Source organism: Pelodiscus sinensis, chromosome 13 (assembly GCF_049634645.1).
Source record: "Pelodiscus sinensis isolate JC-2024 chromosome 13, ASM4963464v1, whole genome shotgun sequence".
In the NCBI taxonomy this organism is placed as follows: Eukaryota; Metazoa; Chordata; order Testudines; family Trionychidae; genus Pelodiscus; species Pelodiscus sinensis.
This window is the reverse complement of record NC_134723.1, coordinates 31,500,162-31,524,559: the sequence shown is the minus strand read 5'-3', so window position 1 is coordinate 31,524,559 and position 24,398 is coordinate 31,500,162. Positions and strand designations below refer to the sequence as shown.

Below are 24,398 nucleotides of genomic sequence, written 5' to 3'. Positions count from 1 at the left end.
TTGCCAGCTGTCTACACTGGCCACTTGATTTTGCGCAAAGCATTGACGTTCTACTGTCCAAAATCAGTGCTTCTTGTGCAAATGCTTTGATGTTCCCGTTCGGGCAAAAGCCCTTTTCCGGAAATGTTTTTGCGCAAGAGGGCCAGTGTAGACAGCTAAAAACTGTTTTGCGCAAAAAAACCCCGATGGCGAAAATGGCGATCGGAGCTTTCTTGCGCAAACCACGTCTAGATTGACACGGACGCTTTTCCACAAAAAGTGCTTTTGCGGAAAAGCATCCGTGGCCAATCTAGACGCTCTTTTCCGAAAATGCTTTTAATGGAAAACTTTTCCATTAAAAGCATTTCCGGAAAATCATGCTAGTCTAGACGTAGCCTTTGTGTACTATAGTAGGCTGAAACAAGGCCTTCAGATGAACACAAGGTGCTTTATTTAACTATCACTAAATCTGGCACAGAGAGAATAGGCATTCTTATAGATCAAAAGATCAAAACCTCACTGACACAAGGAAAGAAACTTTAAGCATTGATTTAACTCAGGGCTGGGGAACTTAGCACCTGGAGGCTGGATGTGGCCCCCGGCTTGCCTGGATCTGGCCCCCCAAGGCTTGGGACTTCCCTCCCCCCCCAGCACTGGGGAGCCCAAGCTGGTACTCCAGCCATCTCTCTGCCCCCCTGCGGGCTAGAGCACACAAAATCTACTAGCCCAGGCCCTCTCCTCCCCCTGAAGGCTCTGATGTGGCCCCCAACTGATTTTTCTGTGGGTCAGTGGCCCCAATCCGGGAAAGGTTCCCCACCCATGATTTAAACAATTATTTATATAACCTAACGCTCCTTCCAATAACTAACAATGCCACTTAGCATAAGTTGGAATTCCCTACTCTCAGGTTAATAAGTTGTAAAGAAAATCCTCAGAATGTGCAAGAGGACATACTCTAGGGCAGTGTTTCTTAAACTATATTCTGTGGAACACTGGTGTTCCATGAACAACTCGCAGGTGTGCTGCAACCTTGTCTTTGTTTGTTTTTGTCTTTTTTTGTCTGACAATTTTTTAAAGAAAATGTTCATATGTGTTCCGCATAAAAAAAAATATTGTTTGGTGTTCCATGGGCTCAAAAAGTTTAAGGAACTCTGCTCTAGAGTGATGAAATACATAATTTACCTTAAGTAATGATATCATGCCCTACAGTCTTTGTACCCAGGAACAAGTGGACTGGATATCAGAGCGTAAATATAGAAAAGTTTGCTGAAGGAGTGATACTTACGTTCCAGCAGCAATAGCATACAGTAGCCAGCCTAGGCTGCATAATAATGGCAGTAACATTAAACAAGCGGTTAATTCAACTGAATTAAGAAGAAGAGGAAAACAGCTGTATCTGTCCTTCTTTATAGTTGCAACATCATCTGGAATTGCATAATCATTTAATAAATGACTGCTCCTCCTTCAGTTTTCAGATTTTTGTAAGTAACAGGAGACCTTCTCTATAAAAATATTAATTTATACAATGTAAACAGAAATCTGAAGAAGTTTTTGACTATATTTCTTTCTTGGAAAACTATCAAACTGCCAGGTTCTAGAAAAGAGAGACTTGCACATGCAAGATGGCCTCTTGCATTTTAAAAGGAATAATGTAGAAAGCAAATGAAAATATTTTGGAGATCCTTACTCTTCGTGCCTGGATAAGAAGAAGTGGGTGGAATGTGAAAACAGACTTGAGTAAAGGAGCCTAACATGCAGAAAAAAAACCCCAACAACAACCATAAACTGGGAATGAAAAAGAAACCCTCTATATCTTTCCTGTCAAATGAAACTGCATACCTGTACCATTCTGGTGAGCAATGGTAATAAAGCTATACTATAGTGAAGGCTTCCATTAAAAATACCATACACAATAAATCACTATCTATGCTGGACTTTTGGAGTCACTTTGAATACCCACGTAGTTCAAGACAGTTAGGCTACGTCTACACTGGCATGATTTTCCGGAAATGCTTTTAATGGAAAAGTTTTCCATTAAAAGCATTTTTGGAAAAGAGCATCTAGATTGGCCACGGACGCTTTTCCGCAAAAGCACTTTTTGCGGAAAAGCGTCCGTGGCCAATCTAGACGCGCTTTTCCGCAAAAAAGCCCCGATCGCCATTTTCGCGATCGGGGCTTTTTTGCGGAAAAGAAATCTCTGCTATCTACACTGGCCCTTTTGCGCAGAAGTCTTTTGGAAAAAGACTTTTGCCCGAACGGGAGCAGCATAGTTTTTCCTCAAAAGCACTGACAATCTTACATGAGATCGTCAGTGCTTTTGCGGAAATTCAAGCGGCCAGTGTAGACAGCTGGCAAGTTTTTCCGCAAAAGCGGATGATTTTGCGGAAAAACTTGCCAGTCTAGACACAGCCTTAGGGTATGTTTAGACTACATGGCTCCGTCAACAGAGCCATGTAGATGAGTTTACTAGACATAGGAAAATAAAGCGGTGATTTAAATAACCACAGCTTCATTTACATCAAATGGCCGCCGCACTGTGCTGCCAAACAGCTGATCAGCACAGTGTCAGCCATTTTGATGTAATGAAGCGGCGATTATTTAAATCACAGCTTCATTTTCCTACGTCAAGTAAACGGAGCCATGTAGTCTAGACATACCCTTGAGGATCACTTATTTTGTGTGTGTATACAATTTCCAGGAAGAAAGTCAACCCCTAATAATTGATAGTAACACAATTTACCAACTAACCAAGAGGGCATGACATTTTTGAACACACAATAGCTATCACTAGGAATCAGGCCCATAAACCAAACACTGGAGCTGATTAAATAATTCATAATGCATATTCAATCTGTTGGACATAGTTTCTTTTTCTCTTTGTGGAATATCACTGATTATTCATTATTTAAATGCATTTGAAATTTCCCCCAAAATATTTATTCTAAGGATGGAGTGCAAACAGTTTGGAATGAATATTCAGTCCTCACTATTCAAGCAAACTAGCTTATTGCAACCTTACAAACGGGCACAATTTCATTGGCATCAATGGTTGCTGTACCCCTATATTTGACAGCAAGACCGATCCTTACATAATCAATGTAAAAAAATAACCCCTTTCCTTTTCAAAAGCTCCAATAATGTGTTTTAAATAAACTTCTATACTCTGCCATTTCTTGTTATAAGCTGTGTTATGTTTCCTGCTTTCTTCGTTACGTGTGAAAAGATGTGCCAAGTGATAATAATTCTTCTCTTTTACAGTGGTGTATATCAGAAATAATTCTGCTCAAATCAGGAAAAATCACAAATGTAAAATAGGATAAGTGCTAGAGGAATCAAACCCTACAACTCTTAATGTCCTACTCAACCTGAAGATGATTCTGTGCAGCTTGAAAGCTTGTCTTTTTCACCAACCACAATTTGTCCAATAACAAACCTTGCCTCATTCACTGACATAAAGAGCAAACTCTTGGACAACATGTTTTCACAGCTATGGATCTGAGGCTTGAGTCTGAAAAAGCAGCTAGAAATCATGTGTTACGCCCAATATCACAGAAAAATTTTCCCACTGCTAGTTTCATAAGTGGATAGTTCTGCTAGAAACTAAGGCTCAAATTTCCTTCGAACAAATATTGTTCTGACACTAAACATTATGTAATTACTTTGCAATATATTCAAGTCAAAAAGCAACTTTTATTCTAAATGCTAAACATTTATTTTACTCTGCTGGTTTGTCATTTTTTCCATTGCCTGAAACTGAGGTGATATGGAATGAGAGGAAGGCATGGATAACAGAAAAGGAAGGAATGAATTGATAGGAAAGACAGAGGAGAAACTGAAGGAAGAACAAAGACTGAAAGAAGAGAGTGCAGGGGAAAAATGCAGAAAAGTCAGATGTCATAAGGATTAAAAATGGGAACTTTTTAACACTGGAAAGGGAAGATTCCTAGCTTTCAAAAATAATTCAGTGCCCTTGCTCATTGCCTAGAACCTGGAACTTAAAATCAAAGTCACAGTCATCTGTAGAGGAAGCTATTTTTAGGTAATATCCCTCTTCCTTTAGCTCATTGTTACTGCAGGATCCTAGCTTTATAAGCCAATCAAGACAAAATGGTTCAAATAATATTTTATAAACTCACTGACACATTCCAGAATACCTTTCAGTAGAATATAAATATTTTGTAGCACTTGTGAGTAATACCATTTCATTATTACATACCTGTATTTATGTGCACACCTCTAATAGTGTAAGTAATTGGACAACTCCCAAAGACATGACATAAGGAAAAAACTACACTGCCTATATTTCACAATTAATCCCTAGTGCTAGCAGAGCTAAATTATATAAAAATAATATGTGGTTGTATACTTTCCTATGAAAGACTATTTCAAAAATTATGGTTCTTTCTTTCAATAAATGATGACAGTTAAGAGTATATATAAGAAGAAAATATATCCAGACCATGACAAGGAGAACTTTTTCAAAATGCCAAAAGTGTCATAGGGTTGTTTATCTGCACGACAGAAAAATAAAGAGGCCTAACTAGTCAGTAGTGTTAACTACATGTATGTCTTTGAAGGAGAAAAAAATTGTATATTTCCAGCATCTAATTTCTTCTAAATGTTTTAAGTACATGTCAAGAATATTTTGATCATATAAGCTCTAAAGACTCACTGGTACTTTTTATAAGCTATCAAGACATTTGCACAAGGAGGCTACATGTTTTGTATAATACCTTAATTATGTTTCCAGTTACTATGAATTGCTTATTATTTATCCATGTCTTGAATAGTATTGAAGTATAGCAATTACGTCCCTTTGTCAAATGCCAAAAGTAAATTTCTACAATTAATACATAAAAAGAGAATTAAGTTTCCAGTCTTTAGAATTGGGAAAATTCTGCTGCTTACAAATTTGAATACATTAAGAAATTAACATACCAGTAAAAGATTGATCATTACAATTATCTGAATTTGCATTCCTAGGAATCCTAAGAAGTGACATAGAAATCTAATTCTTTGATTTTTTAGTTAAATTATGCTATTGTGAGAAAAGTATATATGGCTAATATCTTACCATGCAATTTAATAATTTGAACAAGTTTCACATACTGTTCAGATTTGTATTGCCCACACTGCTGATCAAAAGAACCATTCATAATCAAGTCAGAGAGTCTGTATATTAGAGTATTGCACAGTTGTTACATAACCTGATTAAATCATCAGAACAACATCGAATTTTAAATACACTGAGCCTTATTCTCCTTTCATTTACACCAATTTTAGATCAATCAAGCTCCATTAGCTTCACTGCACTTTCTTATTTTACACTTGTGTGTGGAAACAGCAGTGGGATGAAAATAGCCTCTCAATATGTAGGGTCTATTAAACTGTTATCAGCATCTAAAATAATTCAAAATAAAATAGGCCAACATTACTGTAACAACCTTAGCCACAATCAACATGGAAGGATTAATCACAGCTCAGTTGAGGTGAACTACTTTACAATATAAAATATCATAGATTAGTTCCTACTTACTGTGGATTCCTTACTATATATCCCATTTTTGTTAAAAAAAAGGCCTTTTTATCCCACTATGACCTTAGAACAGCAATTATCGTCCTTGTGACCAAACAGGACACAGATGATATTTTTTAGATCTTGTGAGTACGGCTGTGGCTATGGGCACAGGGTGAACCTAGGGCTAGGGGAACAAGCATCCAGCCCCACCTCTTGTGCTTGAGGCCCCCTTTGGTAGCCTCGCCCCCATTGTATGGACAAGACCTCAGCTCCCCACCCAAGCAGGTGGCGCATGGCCCAAGCCTCTGATGCCCATTGCCCAGGGTTATAGCTAAAAAGACGGATGTGTGAGTGGCAGAGGAAGGGATTACTAGATTTGACCGGTGACTAAAATCCAAGGGTAAGTCGAAAACATGGAATTATGCGAGAAGGGTTGGAATCTGAGGAAAGCATGAGCCATTATAGCTGGGATAAGGGAGAGACAAGAGAGAATGAGGGGAGATATCTAATTAGTTTTTTACATGTCTGTCAACTAATGAGAAGAGTATGGAAAATAAACAGGAATAACTTTAGTTAATAAAGACAAGTATGATATGGCCGGAATTGCAGAGGCTTGGTGGGATAATACACGACTGGAATACTGATAAAAGTCACCAAGGACTGATGAAATACATCCTAAAATACTCAAAAGAGCTGACTGGGGAGATATGAGCCATTAGCAATCATCTTTGAAAAGTCATGGAAGATATGAGAGATGAAAGGGAAAATATATTGGCCATCTATGAAAACACATAAAAATGACAACCTGGGGAATTACAGACCAATCAGTTTAACATCAGTACCCATTAAGATGATGGCACAAATAATTATGGCATCAATTTGCAAACACCTAGAAGATACTAAGGTGATAAGTAACAGCAGCACAGATTTCTCAAACAATAATGTCAAAACAGCCTAATAGCTTTTTTTGACAGAGTAACAAGCCTTATGGATGAAGCAGGAAAGCAGCAGATGTATTTTATCTTGATTTTAGTATGGCTTTTGATACTGTCTTGTATGATCTCATAAGCAAAGATAAATAGCCATTGGAGAGTTCTGGCAACTCCCCTGCTTGTAACCCCAGACTTATTCCCTCTCTCTTCAGTAGTTCTTGGTGTGCCCCAGCATAGTCCTATGGCACTTACTGAAAGGGTCCTCTCACTGCTTTGTCAGGTGAGAATGAGGATGCATGGATGGGAAGAGGGGAGCACCACTCTGTAAGAGGCTCATGGGCACCTTGCTCGGACCCCACATACAAACCCATGGGAGAGTGAGAGACCGTAGCTGATCTCCTTTCCAATACCCCTGAAACAAAGCATTGCAAAAGAGTCTTTGAGGGAAATCATCAGGGGTTCCAGAAATGGCATATGGTAGGCCATCAGGGCCTACCACCAGATGATGGTACCGGGAGAGCTCACCCATGCTCAGCTGAGAGCTATAGGCTTCAGGACCCTGGTGCCTCCAAGGAGGAGGAAGAGAACGAGAGTGATGCCTCCGGGGAGTTACAGACCAGTCAGCTTAACTTCACTACCCATTAAGATAATGGAGCAAATAATTAAGCCGTCAAGTTGCAAATACCTTTCGGACCACTGTGAAACCAATGAGGGCTTGGTATCATATTGTTTTCATGATGCTCCTGGCAGGGAAACCAGTGCTGGGACTCCAGGTCTTGGAGATGTCTCCTTGGGACACAGTAATGGAGCTCAGTAGACCATAAACAGGCATCCAGAGATTGATGCCTAGAGATCTGCAATCAGCACCGTGAGTCCAGTGACTCAGAGTGGGATGGCAAGGAGCAATGCCTGGATGCAGCTGGTTGATGCCACAGATCTGATGATCTCTGCTTTGGTGTTAGGGATTGGTCATGTCGTGGCTCTACTGGGGAAAGATTTCTCCTGTCCAGAGACTGGTGCCAATCCAGAGACTGGTATGCACAGGCCTGTGCTAGTCATTGGGAAAGAGGTGCCCTCCCACAGGTGACCAATACAGCCAGGAACTACAGTCACTGTGGGCAGGTTGAAAGCACATCCTCAGGGACCGTGGCTTCAACACTGACTGCTGCAGTGCTAGGGAAAAATGCCATACTGATAGGAACTATGGAGCAGGTCCCAATGCTGATTTCCCCTTGGAGATGACCTCAGGGTGCGACTACATAATAGCGTTATTTCGGAATAACAGTCGTTGTTCCAAAATAACAATGTGAGCATCTACACAGCAATTTCATTATTTTGAAATAAATTTGAAATAATGGATGGCTTATTCCAACTTCTGTAACACACATTCCATGAGGAATAATTCCTATTCCGAAATATCTATTTTGAAATAGCAGTTGTTACGATCAGTTAATCTAATGAATGTTGCAGCTCCATTGCTGCTATTTCAAAATAGCTCTTCCCCAGGCCATTCAAGTAACTACTCTCTAGTGCCTTCTGGGGCTCTGTATTGAGGTAGTACGTCCACATTAGGGAAGCCTGCCTCGGACTAATTTTGAAGCTTCCTTGTAGTGTAGATGTGCCATTTTGAAACAAGCTATTTCTGAGTATTCCTTCCAGAATAGCTTATTTCAAAATAAGTGTGCAGTATAGACGTATTCTCAGTGAGGTGTCAGGGGCACCATTAAAAGTATGTCTTTCACAGACTGGCAGGCCTCTGTGGTGTACGGGACCTCTAGGAGCTGAGGACCTTTGCCACTAACTGGAGTCAACGGTGGGTCCATTGGATGGCTGGGTGTTCTGGCCAGCCACATCTGTGCCTGGCTGGGCTCTGAAGACCTACCGGCCCTTTAGCGTTTATGCACTTCTCCTGCCATTCACTCCTACCCAAGAGGTTGGGTAACAACCTCTTCCAGGTTGCTGCTTCGTCAACAGTATCAGGGACTAGCACCAGTGTCTAGAAGGCAGTGCCAGAGGCGCACTCTATTCCAATGTGGCCATGCTCAGTGCTGGATCTGACTTTAGTAGTTTGGAGGGCCAACTCTACTAGGAGCCCTCTAATATCCTGCTCCTTCTTTTTCCTGGACTTTGTAGCCTATCAAGTTGCTTGCCTATCATGCTAATAATATTGTTGTGTTGATTTAGATTAACTCATTAATATATTAATGGGTAGATTTAGTATAGAGGTAATAGTTAAGAGCTGCAACACAAGAAATCTGCTAAAGACTGTAACAGGATGTTTGCAAGATCAGCAGAAGCTAAGGTTAGCAGATTTCTGTGGTTGAGACACGGATTTCACCCACGCACAGGTCATAATTTATTTATAGCTTCCCTGGACTGGAAAGGGGAACTTAGTCTGGGACCTTTCACCCACATAGGATGGTAGGAAAAATACCCTCAGACTCAGCAGATACATTATTATATAAAAAGTCTCAGAATAACTGGTTCAGGCTGAGCTGAGTAATCAGGATACACCACGTGATAGAAGACCGCAAAGGCCCATGGTAACGAATTGACATATATGACAATAAGTTGAGAGAAATTATACATTGACCTATAGGAAAAGGACACTTGTACATTAGAAACACCCCTTACAGAATATTCATCAAACATGTCAGTGTCTGTGTAACATCATATAAAAGGGAGAAAAAGATGTAGTCCTTGGAAGGGCCAGAATGATGGCCCCTGGTGATGATGGGGAAGGTGAAGGTAATGAGAAAGATGATGGGCCAACACCTAAGATTGTTCTAGAAGGAATGAGGTAAGAATATGGTATGGAAATATGGATGTATATTCACTATCTTATGAAATTGGGGGGGTTGTGAATGTGTTAACTATTAATAAACTATATTTGTAAATATACAAGAGTTTCTATACTGTGAGTGTTGCAACTGTGCACATCAGAGTTCCCAACCATAGAATAATTGAATACTGGGCCTGATACTGGGAAAAAGAATCTGTCAACCCTAAAGGTGGTAATTAGAAATGAACACAATATTAGATCAGGCAACAGCTTGAAGCTCTTACAAATGCAATACTTAGCACTGATATGAGCTTTTCCCAAACACTTAAATCAACTTTGATGAAGGTTGCTATGTAGCACAGTCTTCTGAAAGCAATCACATGTCTTAAAGCCTGGGGAAGAGGACATGCTCCATCCCTGGGTGAAATCCCGGAGGGTATGTCTACACTACCCCGCTAGTTCGAACTAGCGGGGTAATGTAGGCATACTGCACTTGCAAATGAAGCCCGGGATTTGAATTTCCCGGGCTTCATTTGCATAAGCGGGGAGCCGCCATTTTTAAATCCCCGCTGCTTCGAACCCCGTGCAGCGCGGCTACACGGGGCTCGAACTAGGTAGTTCGGACTAGGGTGCCTATTCCGAACTACCGGTACACCTCATTTCACGAGGAGTAACGGTAGTTCGGAATAGGAACCTAGTCTGAACTACCTAGTTCGAGCCCCGTGTAGCCGCGCTGCACGGGGTTCGAAGCAGCGGGGATTTAAAAATGGCGGCTCCCAGCTTATGCAAATGAAGCCCGGGAAATTCAAATCCCGGGCTTCATTTGCAAGTGCGGTATGCCTACATTACCCCGCTAGTTCGAACTAGCGGGGTAGTGTAGACATACCCAGAGGGAACTACCTAAATAATCTACAAAACAAACATGAGACAACAAAAGAACCACTTAAACTCTCTACAACTCTACATAGAAGAAACACCCTGGAAAATAAGTGCTTGCTGAGGTAAGGAGGGGTTCCAGCACCACCACTGGTGGTAAGAGAGAACTGAAGGTTGGGAAAACCAGCAAGGCCCCTTAATACCACCGCATATGCACACCACTCCAGAAGACATCAGAGCCAGTCACCTACGAATGTTACTTAGGGAAAACTTCTGGTAGCGGTGCATATTGGAGAGTATATATACCCATCTTCTTTCACACACCCCTCCCCCGCCAAAAAAACCCAAACTCCTCCACACCTTAGCTACACTGATCATATTATCATTTGAATTATTGCATACGTCATGTACCGGTGATTTCTCACAAAACTATTTTTACTTTCAGCTGCTACTTACTTTTGCAGGTCTCTCAAACATTGTGAGAAATAAAACGTTTGAAACAAACAATGCATGTTATACTTGGGCTAAATGCTACTCTCACCGGTAAAATAAGGAGTAAATCTACTGGTCTTAATGAACTCTCTGTGAATTTATACAAGTATAAGAGCAGAATTTGGTCCTTTTTTCAGGTAACGCTAGTTCCAGTTTACAGATGACAGAAAGGCACAATGTCCTTTTCCTGACATGAGAATTTCTTGCCAGGACATGTCAGCCTTGTATTCGTGTCTTTGCAAACAAGCAGAACGATTTCTGATTGGTTACATGCTGCTGTTTCTTCCTTTACCACAGAATAATATCAATTTTCCTGGTCCATAATGAAACTCAATATATTTGTCATGCCAGGAAATATATAAGAGTTTGGTTAACTAGAAACTTATCCCCATATGTTCATCCTTGTTAAGGATCAATAACCTTCATCATTCCAATTGAAAAAAACCACACATATGAAAAGAACAAATCAAATTTCAGAACAGCAGGGGAATGCGGGGGGGGGGGAAGGTAAATGTCTGTGAGCTAATGATATTAGAGGTGATAATTGGGGAAGCTATCTTTGTAATCGGTAAGATAACTACAGTCTTTGTTAAGACCCCCGCGCAAAGTGTCGAATTTTAGCATGAATAACAATTTTTAATTGTATCCTTTGGTATATATGGTTGTGACTATTTTCTTCCACTATTTGATCTGAGGAAGTGGGTCTGGCCCATCAAAGCTCATCATCTAATACCGTGGTCCCCAACACGGTGCCCGCGGGGCATTTCTCGGCGCCCGCCAAGTGCTCAGGGCTGGCCTGGCCCCGGGCACGTGGCGCATGCGCGGTGCCGGAGCCGGCCCCGGGCGCGTGGCGCACTGTGAGCTGCGGCCCCGGCGGCGCCGCGGATTCACCCCCCGCGGTGCATGGGGGGGGAGAAAGCGCTAGCGCCGGCCCCGGGCGCGCGGCGCTTGGGGGAGTGGGGGGGGAGAGAGCGCCAGCGCCGGCCCCGGGCGCTCGGCGCTTGGGGGGGGGGGGGAAGAGCGCCAGCGCCGGCCCCAGGTGCGCAGCACTTGGGGGAGAGATCGCTGGCCCCGGGCGCACGGCGCTTGGGGGAGGACGGGGGAGAGCGCCGGCCCCGGGCGCGCGGTGCTTGAGGGGAGAGCGCCGGCCCCGGAATGCGGCTATGGGGGGGCCCCGCCCCCCGGGCGAACGGCCACGCCCCCTGGCGCCCGGCAACCCCAGACGGTTGGGGACCACTGATCTAATAAACCATCTTGTTGGTCTTTAAAGTGCTACATAGTCCTGTATTTTGCTTCAGCTACACCAGACTAACACGGCTACATTACTATCCCTATTCTTCATCATTGCAGTGACTCTATACCAGATACTTGTCCTGTCTAGAATTCATTCCTCTAAACTGGCATTTTCCATAATAATATAAATTAGTCTGTAAGGAATACAGCTTCTTTCTTTACATCTCCAAAAACTGTCAGACTAGAATTTACTCTTATTCATATCCATGTAAACAAAGAGTAATTCCTTAAGGAATGTTGTTTTGCTGCCATAAAATGAAATGAGAATAAAATTCGTAGACTACATATCCAGCAAAGGAAAACAAAATTCCATACCAGAATCATCTAGATGTATCTTACCAGGAATCAACAATACATATGGTGCGTCTTGCCAATATTGCCCCATCACTCTAAACTATCAAAAATCTATTGGCCAGTCCTGCAAAGAGTTAATTTTCTGTGTTTGCCAGGAACCATCAACTACATTATATTTGATCTGCCAGAAATTTACTTGTCTTTCACACATGAATAATATATTGTTGGTTTATAAGACCTTTAGGTAAACAAAGAAATGTGAATGTTTCAATTACTTAAAAATAATCGACCTTGATAAAATTAGTCATTACAGTTATACTTGAATCTTCAATAGAAAATAATTTATGATACACTGTGGACAAATGAAAAATTGTGTATCAAAACTGAGAAAGCCAGCCAATTCTTACAGCCAAATCTCGAGCTGTCAAATAACTGAGTTTCCACTGAAAATCACTCCAAATCTAAATTAATCTCACATCAAAAATTCTCTAAGACACATCACTTGATGTTCAGCAACAGTCACATGGCATGTTAACTTATATACCCACTGTTGATTTCTGAACTTTCTCCAAGTAAAACTTGTTTTAAACAACTAATAAAACAATCCTCCTCAAAGAAATGGATTTAGAAAGCAGATATTAAAGAAGGAAAGACAAAGACATGAAAAGAGTTCCAGGCACAATTAATAAACTATCTTGTAAGTCTTTAAAGTGCTACATGACTACTACTTTTGTTTTACCAAGATCAGACTAACATGGCTACCTCTCTGTAATTTTCCAACATTGTGTTAATAAAAAAAATATTTTCAAGAAAGCAAATTTCATAATTTTACAAACAAATGGCTTTACAAGGGGTGTTTGCTACAAATATTAATACTAACACATTTGCATTAAATAATCAAAGATATTTTTGAAGAAAAGCAAATACAGGTTGAACCTCTCTATGCTGGGACTCTCTGGTCTGGCAACATCCTTGGTCCAGCTAGACCATGGATGTTCCTGGACCAGTGAGTCCCGGTGGAGGACCAGCCACCGAGAGCGCTGAAGGGGCCAGTAGCTCAGTCAGGCTGGCTGCAAGGGGGGCAGTGGCTGGGAACCCTGCCACAGGAGTCTGGCTGGGCTGGCGCAGCAGAGGGCTCCGGCATGACAGTGGGCTCCAGTGGGGCAGTGGACACCAGCAGGGCTGGTAGCCTAGTGCAGCATCCCAAACAGAGCCCAGAAGAATCAGCGGCAGGGGCGGAGCTGGCCGGGAGGCTGGGGACCGGCCGGGAGGCTGGGGACCAGCCGGTGAGCCCAGCTGGACTGGCCGCAGGAGGGGAGCCTGCAGGGAGGCTGTTGGCTGGGCCAGAAGCAGAGCCGGGCTAAGGGGATCTTTGGGGGGGGGGGGGTGTCAGAATTGACCTCCCCCAGTCCAGCAAACTCCCTTGTTTGGGACAGCTCAAGTCCCAAAGGTGATGGACCAGGAAGGTCCAATCTGTACCTCTGACAAAATGTTGGTATTGAGTTCACAGTACACAGACCACAGAAGATTCATACAATTACTGGATTAGTGCCATATTTATATATATTTTCTACTCTGTGAAAGGACACCTATTTCAATGAAAACCTTATGAATAGAACAAAATACTACTAATAAACTCTTGACACTAGTAGTCACAATGATGTGGTCAAACTGCCAGCAATAATTTACTTGACAAAAAATGGTGACAGCCTGGCATGAAAGATTTTGTTTTTAGATCGTGAGTCATGTTTTAGTTCTGTTGCTGTGTATTGAAGACATAAGAAATATTCTAGCTGAACAAGACTGATTTTTTTTCATCGGAATACAATGCTTATGTGTGTATTAATGTTAATACAGAATTTTTGCATTTCTGAACATTTGGATTCATAACTAGAAGTGTTTTGCAATTTTAAATATATTAGACCCCCAAAAGCTATGAAAATATACTCCTTTTAAAGTTTCCCATTATTCATTGTATATTTTTAGCGACTTTGCTTTTCTCACATTCCCCAACCAGAATTCACCACATTTGTTTGCTCTCTCAGCTTTCATCATTATCCCTTTATTCGTGACTCTTGTTTCCTTATCTATTGCCACACATTAGATAGGTAGTGTTCACATGCCTTAACCCCACGTCAACATCCACTAATCGCCATTTTTTTTTCTGAACTGCACTTTGCTTCAGTGCTGTCTAGTAGTTGGAGCAGGAGACAGCCAATAAATATCTTTACTTCTGATTCTTCCATTAACTCACTAAATAACTATGTGTATGTTACCTGACAGTCTCAGTGTCTCAAATTATAAAATAGAGATAATAATACTTATCCACCTCTGGAAAGTACATTGAGATCCCTACAACACAGTGACACAGTGCTGTAATACAAGTGCAGGATATTATTCCCTTCCCAGATTTTCACTAATATAAGCTGACAACATTCAAAATCTTTTTAGACAGATATTACAAAAAAAAAAAAGTTTACAAATAAAGCCTGCAAAATTAAAGATGTATCTAATACAGAATGTCAGCAACATTTTGGTGGGGTATGGGAACCCAAATTCCAAATATACCCTTATTACTTTGGAGTAGGGTCAGACTCATAACTAAATAAGGACCTATTTTTTTCCTGTTCTTGTTTGAGTGAAACCCCCAAAATCAGAAATTCCCAAATACACTAAGCAAATGATGAATATTCAAAAAAGTTGCCCCCAACCCTGCTTCCGCTAGCCACCCCTCTTCCCCCATCTCCGCAGGACAGCCCTGCTGCCCCCAAGCTTGCTTCCCGGCAGCCGGTTTCCCTCCCCACATACACACCTTCTCCCACAGCCCGTCCCACTCTGCTCCCCTCCCGGCAGCCATGCTGAGGCCCGGTATTTTTTTCCCCGCGGCCCAGTATCGGGCTGCGGCCCATAGTTTGGGAAACACTGCACTAAAGAATAATAATTTTAAAAAAGCCCAACCCTGAAACAACTGCTCATGAAGCTCCCTGATGCTGCTCAGGACCAAATTTACAATAACATCCCCCCTAATCCCGGACCTGGAGTTTTCTCTCTGTTACCCAAGATACACAAACCTGGAAAACCCGGATGATCCATCATTCAAGCATTGGCACACTTACAACAGGATTATCTGGCTATATTGACTCTCTACTCAGAACCTATGCTCACCTAATCCAACTCTTGAGTAAGATGAGAACTCTGTCTCTTAAGCCAAACTTTTGTTTGAACAAATTATTTGCCCAATCACTTACTAATCTATATGACAATTGGCAGGTGAAACATATGTGCTGAATTTGTGGGAGAACAAATCAATATGATTTGTGCCAGCACAAAGATGTGGGGATGAATTTCTGGCATTGCAAACCCATATACAATGTAATTCTTGGCAGAACAAATCTATACAATTACGGACTATGACAATTATGCAACACTGAATTTGTCACAAGAGAAAACTTTTTTATAAGATTTCTGGTAAGACAAGCAAATTTTATCTCCATCAGACAACTTAATATATTAGCATATTGTATCAAATATAACAGAAGTATTAACACGTATAACATAACCAATATGCACTAAATAATAATATATTGGCAGACCCATTTCAGGAAAGTATTTGTATTCAAGATGTCAATTAGGCAAGTGCCTACCTGAAAAATGATATCGTAAATCACATGGTTGGGGAGGGGAAGGGAAGGGAGTATCATATGGCATTTTGCAGCAGGAAAAAACGGTGTGAATTTCAAGAAGTTAGGACTTAACCATTTCTAGAAAGGAAATCATCAGGAGTTAATCCCATTAGATTATTGGTTGGATTTCCTCATAAAATACACTTATCAGAGTAATAAGCCTTTGTAACATCAGGAAGGATAAACTCAAAACATAACAAATGTTAAGCACACCCACTTAATTCTTGCAGGACAAGGTAAGGACTTGGCAAGTTAAACATATATAAATGAAATCTTGGTCAAAATAACTTGAATGGATCCTGTATTCAAATATGTAATAAATTATAGCTTTTTATTTTCCTCAACACAATTGCTTTGCAGCTGTGTGCCCCATTTCTGTATATGCACTGAAAGATTTCTAGGATAGAAATAAGTCCCCCCTGAGTTAGGTCTATACTTAAACAAAAAAAAGAGTTGTTTGTTTTAGTCTTTAAAATACATTATTTTTCCTTCAGTTTGTAAATGACTTGACTATTAGGAGGATTACACCAATTTTGTTTAAGAGGATTGTTGCATTTGGATTTACAAGCACGTAGACAGATTAACTTTAAGGTTGAAGGTTATTTAGTACCTGGATCAAATCCATACAACATATGTTAGATTTGTAAACTATAAACCAGTCATCTTTGGTATAGGTAATCACAACCTATAAACAATATTTGCCAACCATTTACACATCATGGTCTGAGGCACAGCATAGTAATTAGAAGGTGATAGCTAAAAAATACTTAGGAAAGTAACTACTGTCACTCAGATTCTGTAGTGTGGTAATGGGTGCCAAATGATGACTTTTGTAATCACTGTCTGCCTTTAAAAGTAATAGAATCAATAGAATTATCAGCCTGTAAGGGTCCTAAAGAGGTTGTGTAGTCCAGCACCCAGTACTCATGGCTAGAGTTACCAGATGGTTTCAAAAAAATACCAGACACACTAGATCTCAGATTGGGGTGGGGGTGACCGGCTGGGAGGGGAGCAGGGCTGGCCGGAAGGAGCACGGGGGAGGGAAGAAGGAACCAGCCAGCAGGAAGCAGGGCTAGCTGGGAGGGGGTGGGGGAAACAGGGCTGGCTGGGCGGGAACTGGCCGGTGGGGAGCGGGGCTGGCCGGGAGGGGAGGAGGAACCGGCCGGCAGAGAGCAGATGTGGCCTGGGCGCATGCAGATCCCGGGATGCTGCTCATCCCACGCACAGTCCTGGCGGGGTGCACGGGCGAGTCCGGCCCTGGGGATTCCATCCCATCCCGGCCCTGCCGCCCTCCTCTCTACTGTGTAGTTGCGTATGGCCTGGCTGGTACCAGCCAGGCAGTATGCAACTACATATTGATACTCATGATAATAATAAAACTTACTTAATTAGAAAATACCGGGCATTTATATGTCTGGTATTTTCTCAATTTGTTTCCCAGACAGAAAGCTCAAATACCGGACTGTCCAGTTCAATACCGGACACCTAGCGACCCTATTCCTCGCAGGGCTATTTTTTATCTAAACCACCGCATATGATTCTATGTTTGCTGGTATGCAAATGCCTTTTTATGACACTTTTCATAATTAGTGAAAATGAAAATCAATTGAGTACCTTGAGTAGATTTGTCAACAACAGTTCTTTTTCTGCTATGGCTGTTGTAGTTCAGTCTTAGTTCTTGGCTATATTCATTTAGAGTTTCTCTGGAGTCATAGGATTGTCTTGGTTTTCTCCCATCTTCACTCTCATCTGAAGAACTTGTATAAGCTAGATCCATTTCATGCTTAACTTTTGACAGTGGCTGGTAGGGTTTGCAGTCCATCTGCTCCATTTCTGATTAAGTACTCTCAAAGTCATGAAAACAAGGAATGGATCCCCTAAGGAAATGGTCCTGGAAAAGACAAAAATCCATCTCAGATATTACACATAAATATTGGCTATTCAGGGCAAAACAAACAAACAAAAAAATGACATTAAATCACTGTGATTGAGAGAAGCAGCTGGCTCACAGGTTTTCAAGAAACACTATCAAAATAGCTTTGATAAAACCCCAAATCAAATGATTTTTATTAAGTCAGAGTACTAATATTCTCTTATACTTCATTCATAAAGTACATTGTGAACAAAATATATGATGAATGGAATTATAAAGTACATTATAATACCATTTGAGTAGAAAACCTGAATTTCTAGTTATTGAAATTATTGGATCTAATAATTTATTTATCTAAAAATCTGTGTGCCCTCAAACATTACATTTGTAGATTCTTTTTAACAGAAAGTTCCAGAAATCAAAGAGCGTTCTAGTCCTCTGGCAGTGTTTGGTTACATAAATTAAAATGTCTTACTAGTTGACTGGACATTTGACACTGTAAAACTCTTAGGCATGTTTAAAATTAAAATGGATAGCTTATGACGGACCCAGAATACCTATCATAATTAATTCAGAAAAAGTGACATTTTCCCTTTAAATAATGTGAATTTCTTAAAAAAAACCTCTTTTAGCTCAAAGCAACATGAGTCCATACAGAAAGAGACACAATGAAACCTTTAGAGAGATATGAAAAATTCACTGTTAGCTCAAGCACTTATCATACCATTATTAGCAATGAAGTTTCATCTGCCTAACAGGTGAATTTGGCCTATAGTCTCACTTTTTTGAATATATTTCTATCAAAGTTAATGGAAATTTTATGGTGAAAGGGTAACACTTTACCACTGCTTCATACAGCAGCAACAGTTAGCTCCAAGACTAAATCCAAGACCAGTAATTTGTCCAATAAAGGTATGTCTACACAGCCGTTTTTCCGAAAAAAAAATTTCACTCACATCCACACTGTAATCATTTAAAAAAAAAAAAAAAAAAAAAAAAAAAAAAGAACATCGAAAGAACAGAGGGTTTTTTCTGACGTTGATAAACCTCTTTCTACAAGGAAGAAGCCTTTTTTTGAAAGAGCTCTTTCGGAAAAAGGCGTGTGTGGACAGGGACATGGGAATTATTTTGAAAGAAGAAAGAGGGAAAAGCACAGGTGCCCTGGTGACCACTCCGTCCATAATAATCACAGCTTCAATGTGAGACAATGTCCATTCAGTGTGGACACTATCTTCAAAAAAGCAGATTGCTTTTTTGATGGGCTTTTGTGTGTGGACGCTCTCTTTTGGAAGAAGATTTTTTCAGAAGGATCTCTTCCGGAAAAGTTTCTTCCAAAAGAAGCCTGAAGTCTAGCCTAAGAGACAGAGGTGCAACAAAAGGGGTTTGCTAACACTAGACTAGTAACTAATGTTCATTTAGGAAAAAAAAAAACAGTGCATCAAATAAAAGCACATTAGACTCGTATGCAAAAAAATAAAACTCTAAAACCAAGAAGCTATGTGAGAAATACTTCTGTTAGGCAAAAACGTCTCCCACCAGAAGTTTATAGCTTCTTGTTGATTTTCATATCATCTGAACAAAGCATGGCTAACGCTCAATGTGATTTTCCAAGGCATCTATAATCTGATAACGATGTTTCAACCAATCAACTACAAAATATCAGGGAATGTTCTGGCTATGAATGGCTAGAAATCTATTGATTTTGATTTAAATCAGAAATAAAATGAAAGGTGAAGATAGGGAACAAATGGAGCCCCTGACATCTAACCACCAATATCACAACTTCAACTGCCTTTGTACTTGTTCACAGACCAAAGCACTGGCTGATAGACTGATTCCAGCCTTATAACATCCTCAATCTTAGCTCTGCCACACTCTCAATACAATTAAAAATGTTGACACTGAAAGGAAAAGTTTTTCTGTGAGAAACTGAAAAACTTGGGATTATATACAATACTGTAAAATTCAAAGTATCAAATACCTACTGCTGTGAGCCACTTTTGAAGTGTGTTTCTCTCACCCATTTTACAAGTATATATGACAGTTATGTATTGTATATGTACATACTGTGATAGAGCTCCAAATGTGCTTGTGGGTCCTGCACTTCTGGTGAATAGTGTTCAGCGTCAGGTGTTCACTATGTCCTACTACAGGTTCTCTTTCTTTACTAGAGGCAAGGTTCACAGCCTACTGAGCCATACTCATCACAAGCTAGTCCATAATACAGGAGTGATACCCCACTACAGTCCTGGTCTCCCTATCCAGGGACAGACTCTGTAGTGGTTTAGGGAGGTTGTGGGGAACCCAGGCCCACCCTCTACTCTGGGTTCCAGCCCAGGGACCCTATGGCAGCAGCAACAGATAGGGTTAGTTCTACTCCTAGTCTGGCAACTACTTCTCTGGGCAACTTCCCCAAATGATCCCTTCCAGTATCCTTCCTCTGGTATCTGAGCAGCTCATTCTGTCCTCCACTGCACTCTGCCTGACGTGCAGCTTCCAGCTCTCACCCAGATTCCACTCACTCTCAGTAATTTGGCTCTTCTTTCCTCCTCATGTGCCTCTGAACTAACAGAAGAGGAGTCCTTTTAAGCCAGCCTCAACTGGTTCTTGATTGGCTCCAGGCAGTCTGATTAGCCTGACCCCCTTGGCTCTAGAAGGCTCCTAATTGGTTCCTGATGTTCTAACTTACCTGATTGTCCAGACTGCTCCTGGAAAGTGCCTGCTGGTTCTAGGACAGCTTTACTCACTGAATTTTTTCAGTGGTTACATGTTTACACACAGGGTGGGCAAGTCAGAGCTGGTGCTGGCAGGGAGCCGGGCTTCAAATCAGCTCCCCATGAGCACCAGCTCTCACATGTGTCCCTATCCCCCAGTGCTGCTGCCTCTGATACAGATACAGCAGCGTGGGGTGGAGTGGGGAGGCTTGAAAGCCAGCTTCCTGCAGATACTACCTGCTCTCCCCCACTCTTTGTACTGCTTCCTATCAGAGGCAGCAGCATGGTGAGGCAGGGACAAGGCAGGTGGCTCTGTGGGAGGCAGTGGAGAAGGGAGGAAGAGGCTCTGTGGGAGCCAACATGCCCAGGGAGCCAGCTTAAAAGCCTATTCCTTAGGAGCAGTGGCTCCCGCCTGCCCAACCCTTGCTGCATATCAGAGGCAGCAAGGGGGGTGGTGCATGTGGTCATTACAATTAACCAATAAGCTTTGGCTTATCGGTTAATCATGTAAATTACTAGACACTAACATCCCTAATATGGAAATGGGGAACATGGATGCACACAGAGCCCCTGGCATTCGAGAGGGAATAAGAGAGAACCCTGGCACAGGATGCCAGGTCAAATAGGGGGCAACACAGCCCCTCTCACATGTGAAAGTGGGCACATACAGAGCCCCAGTAAGAGGAAGAGTGGGGCATTTGGGGATCTGGGACATGGAAGAAAGATAAATGGGGATACACACATGGGAATGTGGGACAACAGTATGGGGTGGGAGGAGAGAGAGAGCCTGTAGCATTTGGTGGAGATGTCAAGATGGGACAAATAAGCTCTGGCATGCAAGGATAGGGAGAATGGGGGACACACTAAGCCCTCAGCATAAAAGGGAAGGGTTTCAGGATATTCTTGAAATAGAATGGAATAGTAGGGTGGCAAAGGTAATTTAAAAAGCAATGAAAAAATGCAGTGTTCCCGTTATGTGCACTCTGTTCTGCTTTGAAAAACAACAAAGTACCTTATATATATGAAATCACATTTAGCTCAATTAAGCTGTAAAACTAAACATATGTCTAGTTTAATGCATTTTCCCCTTATGACTGCATAACACACACCCCCACACACATTTCTATGCACACCTATTGTATGCAAGGCACAAAGAGACTTACAGAAGCCAGTACTACCTTTGTGCACCTTGAACCTTTTAAAAATGTACAAAGGTTCCTATGGAAGAAAAGCCTTGTGGCTTATCTATTTTGCAGGAGGTCCACACAAGGTGAATTCTGGCTGCACAAATCTTTTGTGAGAAACCGAAAAACTTGGGATTATATACAATATTGTAAAATTCAAGGTATCAAATACTTACCGCTGCGACACACTTGTAAAATGGGTTAGAGAAACACATTTCAGAAATATATATAACAATGATGTATCCTATGTTTCTACAAAATAAAAAGTCTCCACTGATTATGAAAACTGAGTACTGCAAAGATATACATTTAACAGCTTTAACTGGTGCAATATTGGAAAATGGAAAGCTTCAATGTTTAGTTTTAACTCTGTAAAGTAGGAATGTGAAAGGTTAACCACTAAGCATCAGCGTAAATGGGTAATGCTTACCGGTACTGGTTAACTGATAGGGGCTAGAGTCACTCCTTGCTCATCCCAGGCAGGGGGGACTGCTCCAGCCCACCACCTCCTTGTCCCACCACCACAACCACCCACCCCTTTGTACTTCAGGGTCCGCAGCAAAGCCTCCTCATGTGCCAGGCCAACAATCCTTGCCAGCTCCACTCCTGGGGAAGTGGATTCCCCGTGGCAGCAAAGCCTCCCTCGGAGCGGGGCTGGCAGAGGCTTGCAGCCCCGCTCCGAGGGAGGCTCCACTGTGGGTACTGCAGTACAACGCTTATTTAAGCTTTATACTGCAGTGCCCTGAATAGTGTAACCACTATGATTTTTAGCCATTACATCCCTACTGCAAAGTATTTTGCTACATATAACTATTACTGTTCTTATATTTACTATTTTTTCATGACTTCTGTTTCACTGTCCTGCGTATACACGATTTTCCCATTTAAATACAGAAAGGATATTCAAAGACAGGTAACTTTGTGAAGCATTCTCTGAAAGGCGATAGCTATACTGCCCCCTTCTGTTCTTTTAATAGAGCAGAGGAGAAAATGTCAAAGCTTGTTTGTGGGACAGCACAACTCCATTCTCTTCCTAGGACTACAGGAGGCTCTTCTGCCATCTGTAATTATGGTCACCTCTTCATTCTTATGAGGGCCTGGGGTGTATAGTGGGGTCTGGGAAGAGCTACAGATCAGTCGGTTTTCACACAACAATTTCCTTCAAGTCCCAGGGTCCTGTTCCTCAAATAACTATGTCTTTCACCCCATTCCACAGAGGATCAGGAAGAATCAACTATGTCACAGAAAATCGGGCGGAAGGATTATCAACAGAAATACAATGCAGACATAGTAGATCTCAGGAAAAATCCTGCACTGCCTACCTATTCTCAAAAGGGATGAGGACCAGGAAATTCAGTGTGCCTGATCCTCTGCTTCAATACACTTTCTTTTTTCTGCAGAAGTTGTTCCATTTCCTCTTCTAGAGTTACACTGGCATTACAACTTAACATAGAAAACTATACAAAGGGGCTTCTCTTGGACAATTTCAGCAATCTCTTAAAAAAAAACCCTACACATGGGAGAACCTTGTGTTTTCCCCATTTTTGTTTGGTGTCCTGAAACTCTAACTACTTAATCTTATCCTAAGGCAGGGTAAAAATTGTTATTGTAAGAAATGGCAAAGGACTTGATAACATATTTATGATACAAGAAAATATGATAAAAACCAACCAAACAATTCTTCAATCTCTAATGGTGTAAAGGCACATCTACACTGCAGGGCAAAAGGTGAATTAAGATACTTAACATCAGCAATGACAACTGCGTAGCTGAAGCTGAAATAGTTTAATTTGGCTTTTGGAGCTGTCTACACAGCAGGAAGTCAAAGGAAGGACACTCTTCTTCATCTTCCCTTACTCCTCATGAAATGAGGATTACAGGAGTCGGAGTAAGAAGTCCTCCATCTCTAAATTATTTGGAAATAACAGCTTTCTATGTAGATGCACACAATGTTATTTCAAAATAACGTCAGTTATTCCAAAATAACGCTGCGGAGTAGACATACCCCAAGAGATTTAGTCAAGTCCATTCAATGCTGATGTGTTAAGATCATTTGAATCTAAAACCCACCACTGGTAGTCTGTATCTTGCAGTGTGTGTGTGGGGGGGGGGGTAGATTGTGTTAAAACAATAGTCTAAGGGTGTCTACACAGGTTTCTTAAAGAAACTGGCTTTCTTCTGGCTAAAGGAGATATCTAGCTGATCAATATCAAGTTGCCCTTGTCAGTGAAATGATAAAGTCTCATAAAACCATACAGCTACCATGAATGACCTTTGCATGAGTGACTTAATGTTTTTCTTCCCACTGAGAAAGAAAGGTCAGAAAAGAACCAATCTATGTGCTGTCATAGAAGGATTTTTTGTTTGGTTTGTTTTTTAAATACATTTGTAAGCTCTGAATGGCACAGATAATTCCTAGCCTTATATAAAAAATAGAAACCGTATATAATTTAAAGTTAAATTCCTAGAACAGAAAGCCCACACAACTACTCATTTACATTTAGCTGTGAAATATTTAGTCTGAAGAGTTTTCTAAGGACTAGAAAAAGGAAGTACAGCAAAGGGATGGAACCTTTTAAAAACTGCAACAGACATGCATATTTAATGCACATTTTATATGAAATTTGTCAACATAACTCTGCGGTTTATGGGAAATGTAGTCTACCATGGAAACTATGAGTATGTGCACACTGATTGATGTGTACTTCAGATCAGTATTTGTTTCATTTGTTATATTGCACATGTTCCCGTTCTCAAGGAACTTTGGATAGATGCTAG

General features: G+C 41.2%; 1 protein-coding gene across 4 annotated transcripts in view; it reads right to left on the bottom strand.

Moving 5' to 3' along the window:
- The window catches only part of TENM1 (teneurin transmembrane protein 1), a 1,699,828-nt gene that overhangs the window by 439,043 nt on the left and 1,236,387 nt on the right, over nt 1-24,398 (bottom strand). For all 4 annotated transcript variants that reach the window (XM_075940969.1, XM_075940972.1, XM_075940971.1 and 1 more), the window contains one exon: nt 17,464-17,740. In XM_075940969.1, the coding sequence (XP_075797084.1) occupies nt 17,464-17,680 (217 nt within the window). In that variant the 5' untranslated portion in view covers nt 17,681-17,740. The remainder of the gene's footprint in view (nt 1-17,463; nt 17,741-24,398) is intronic.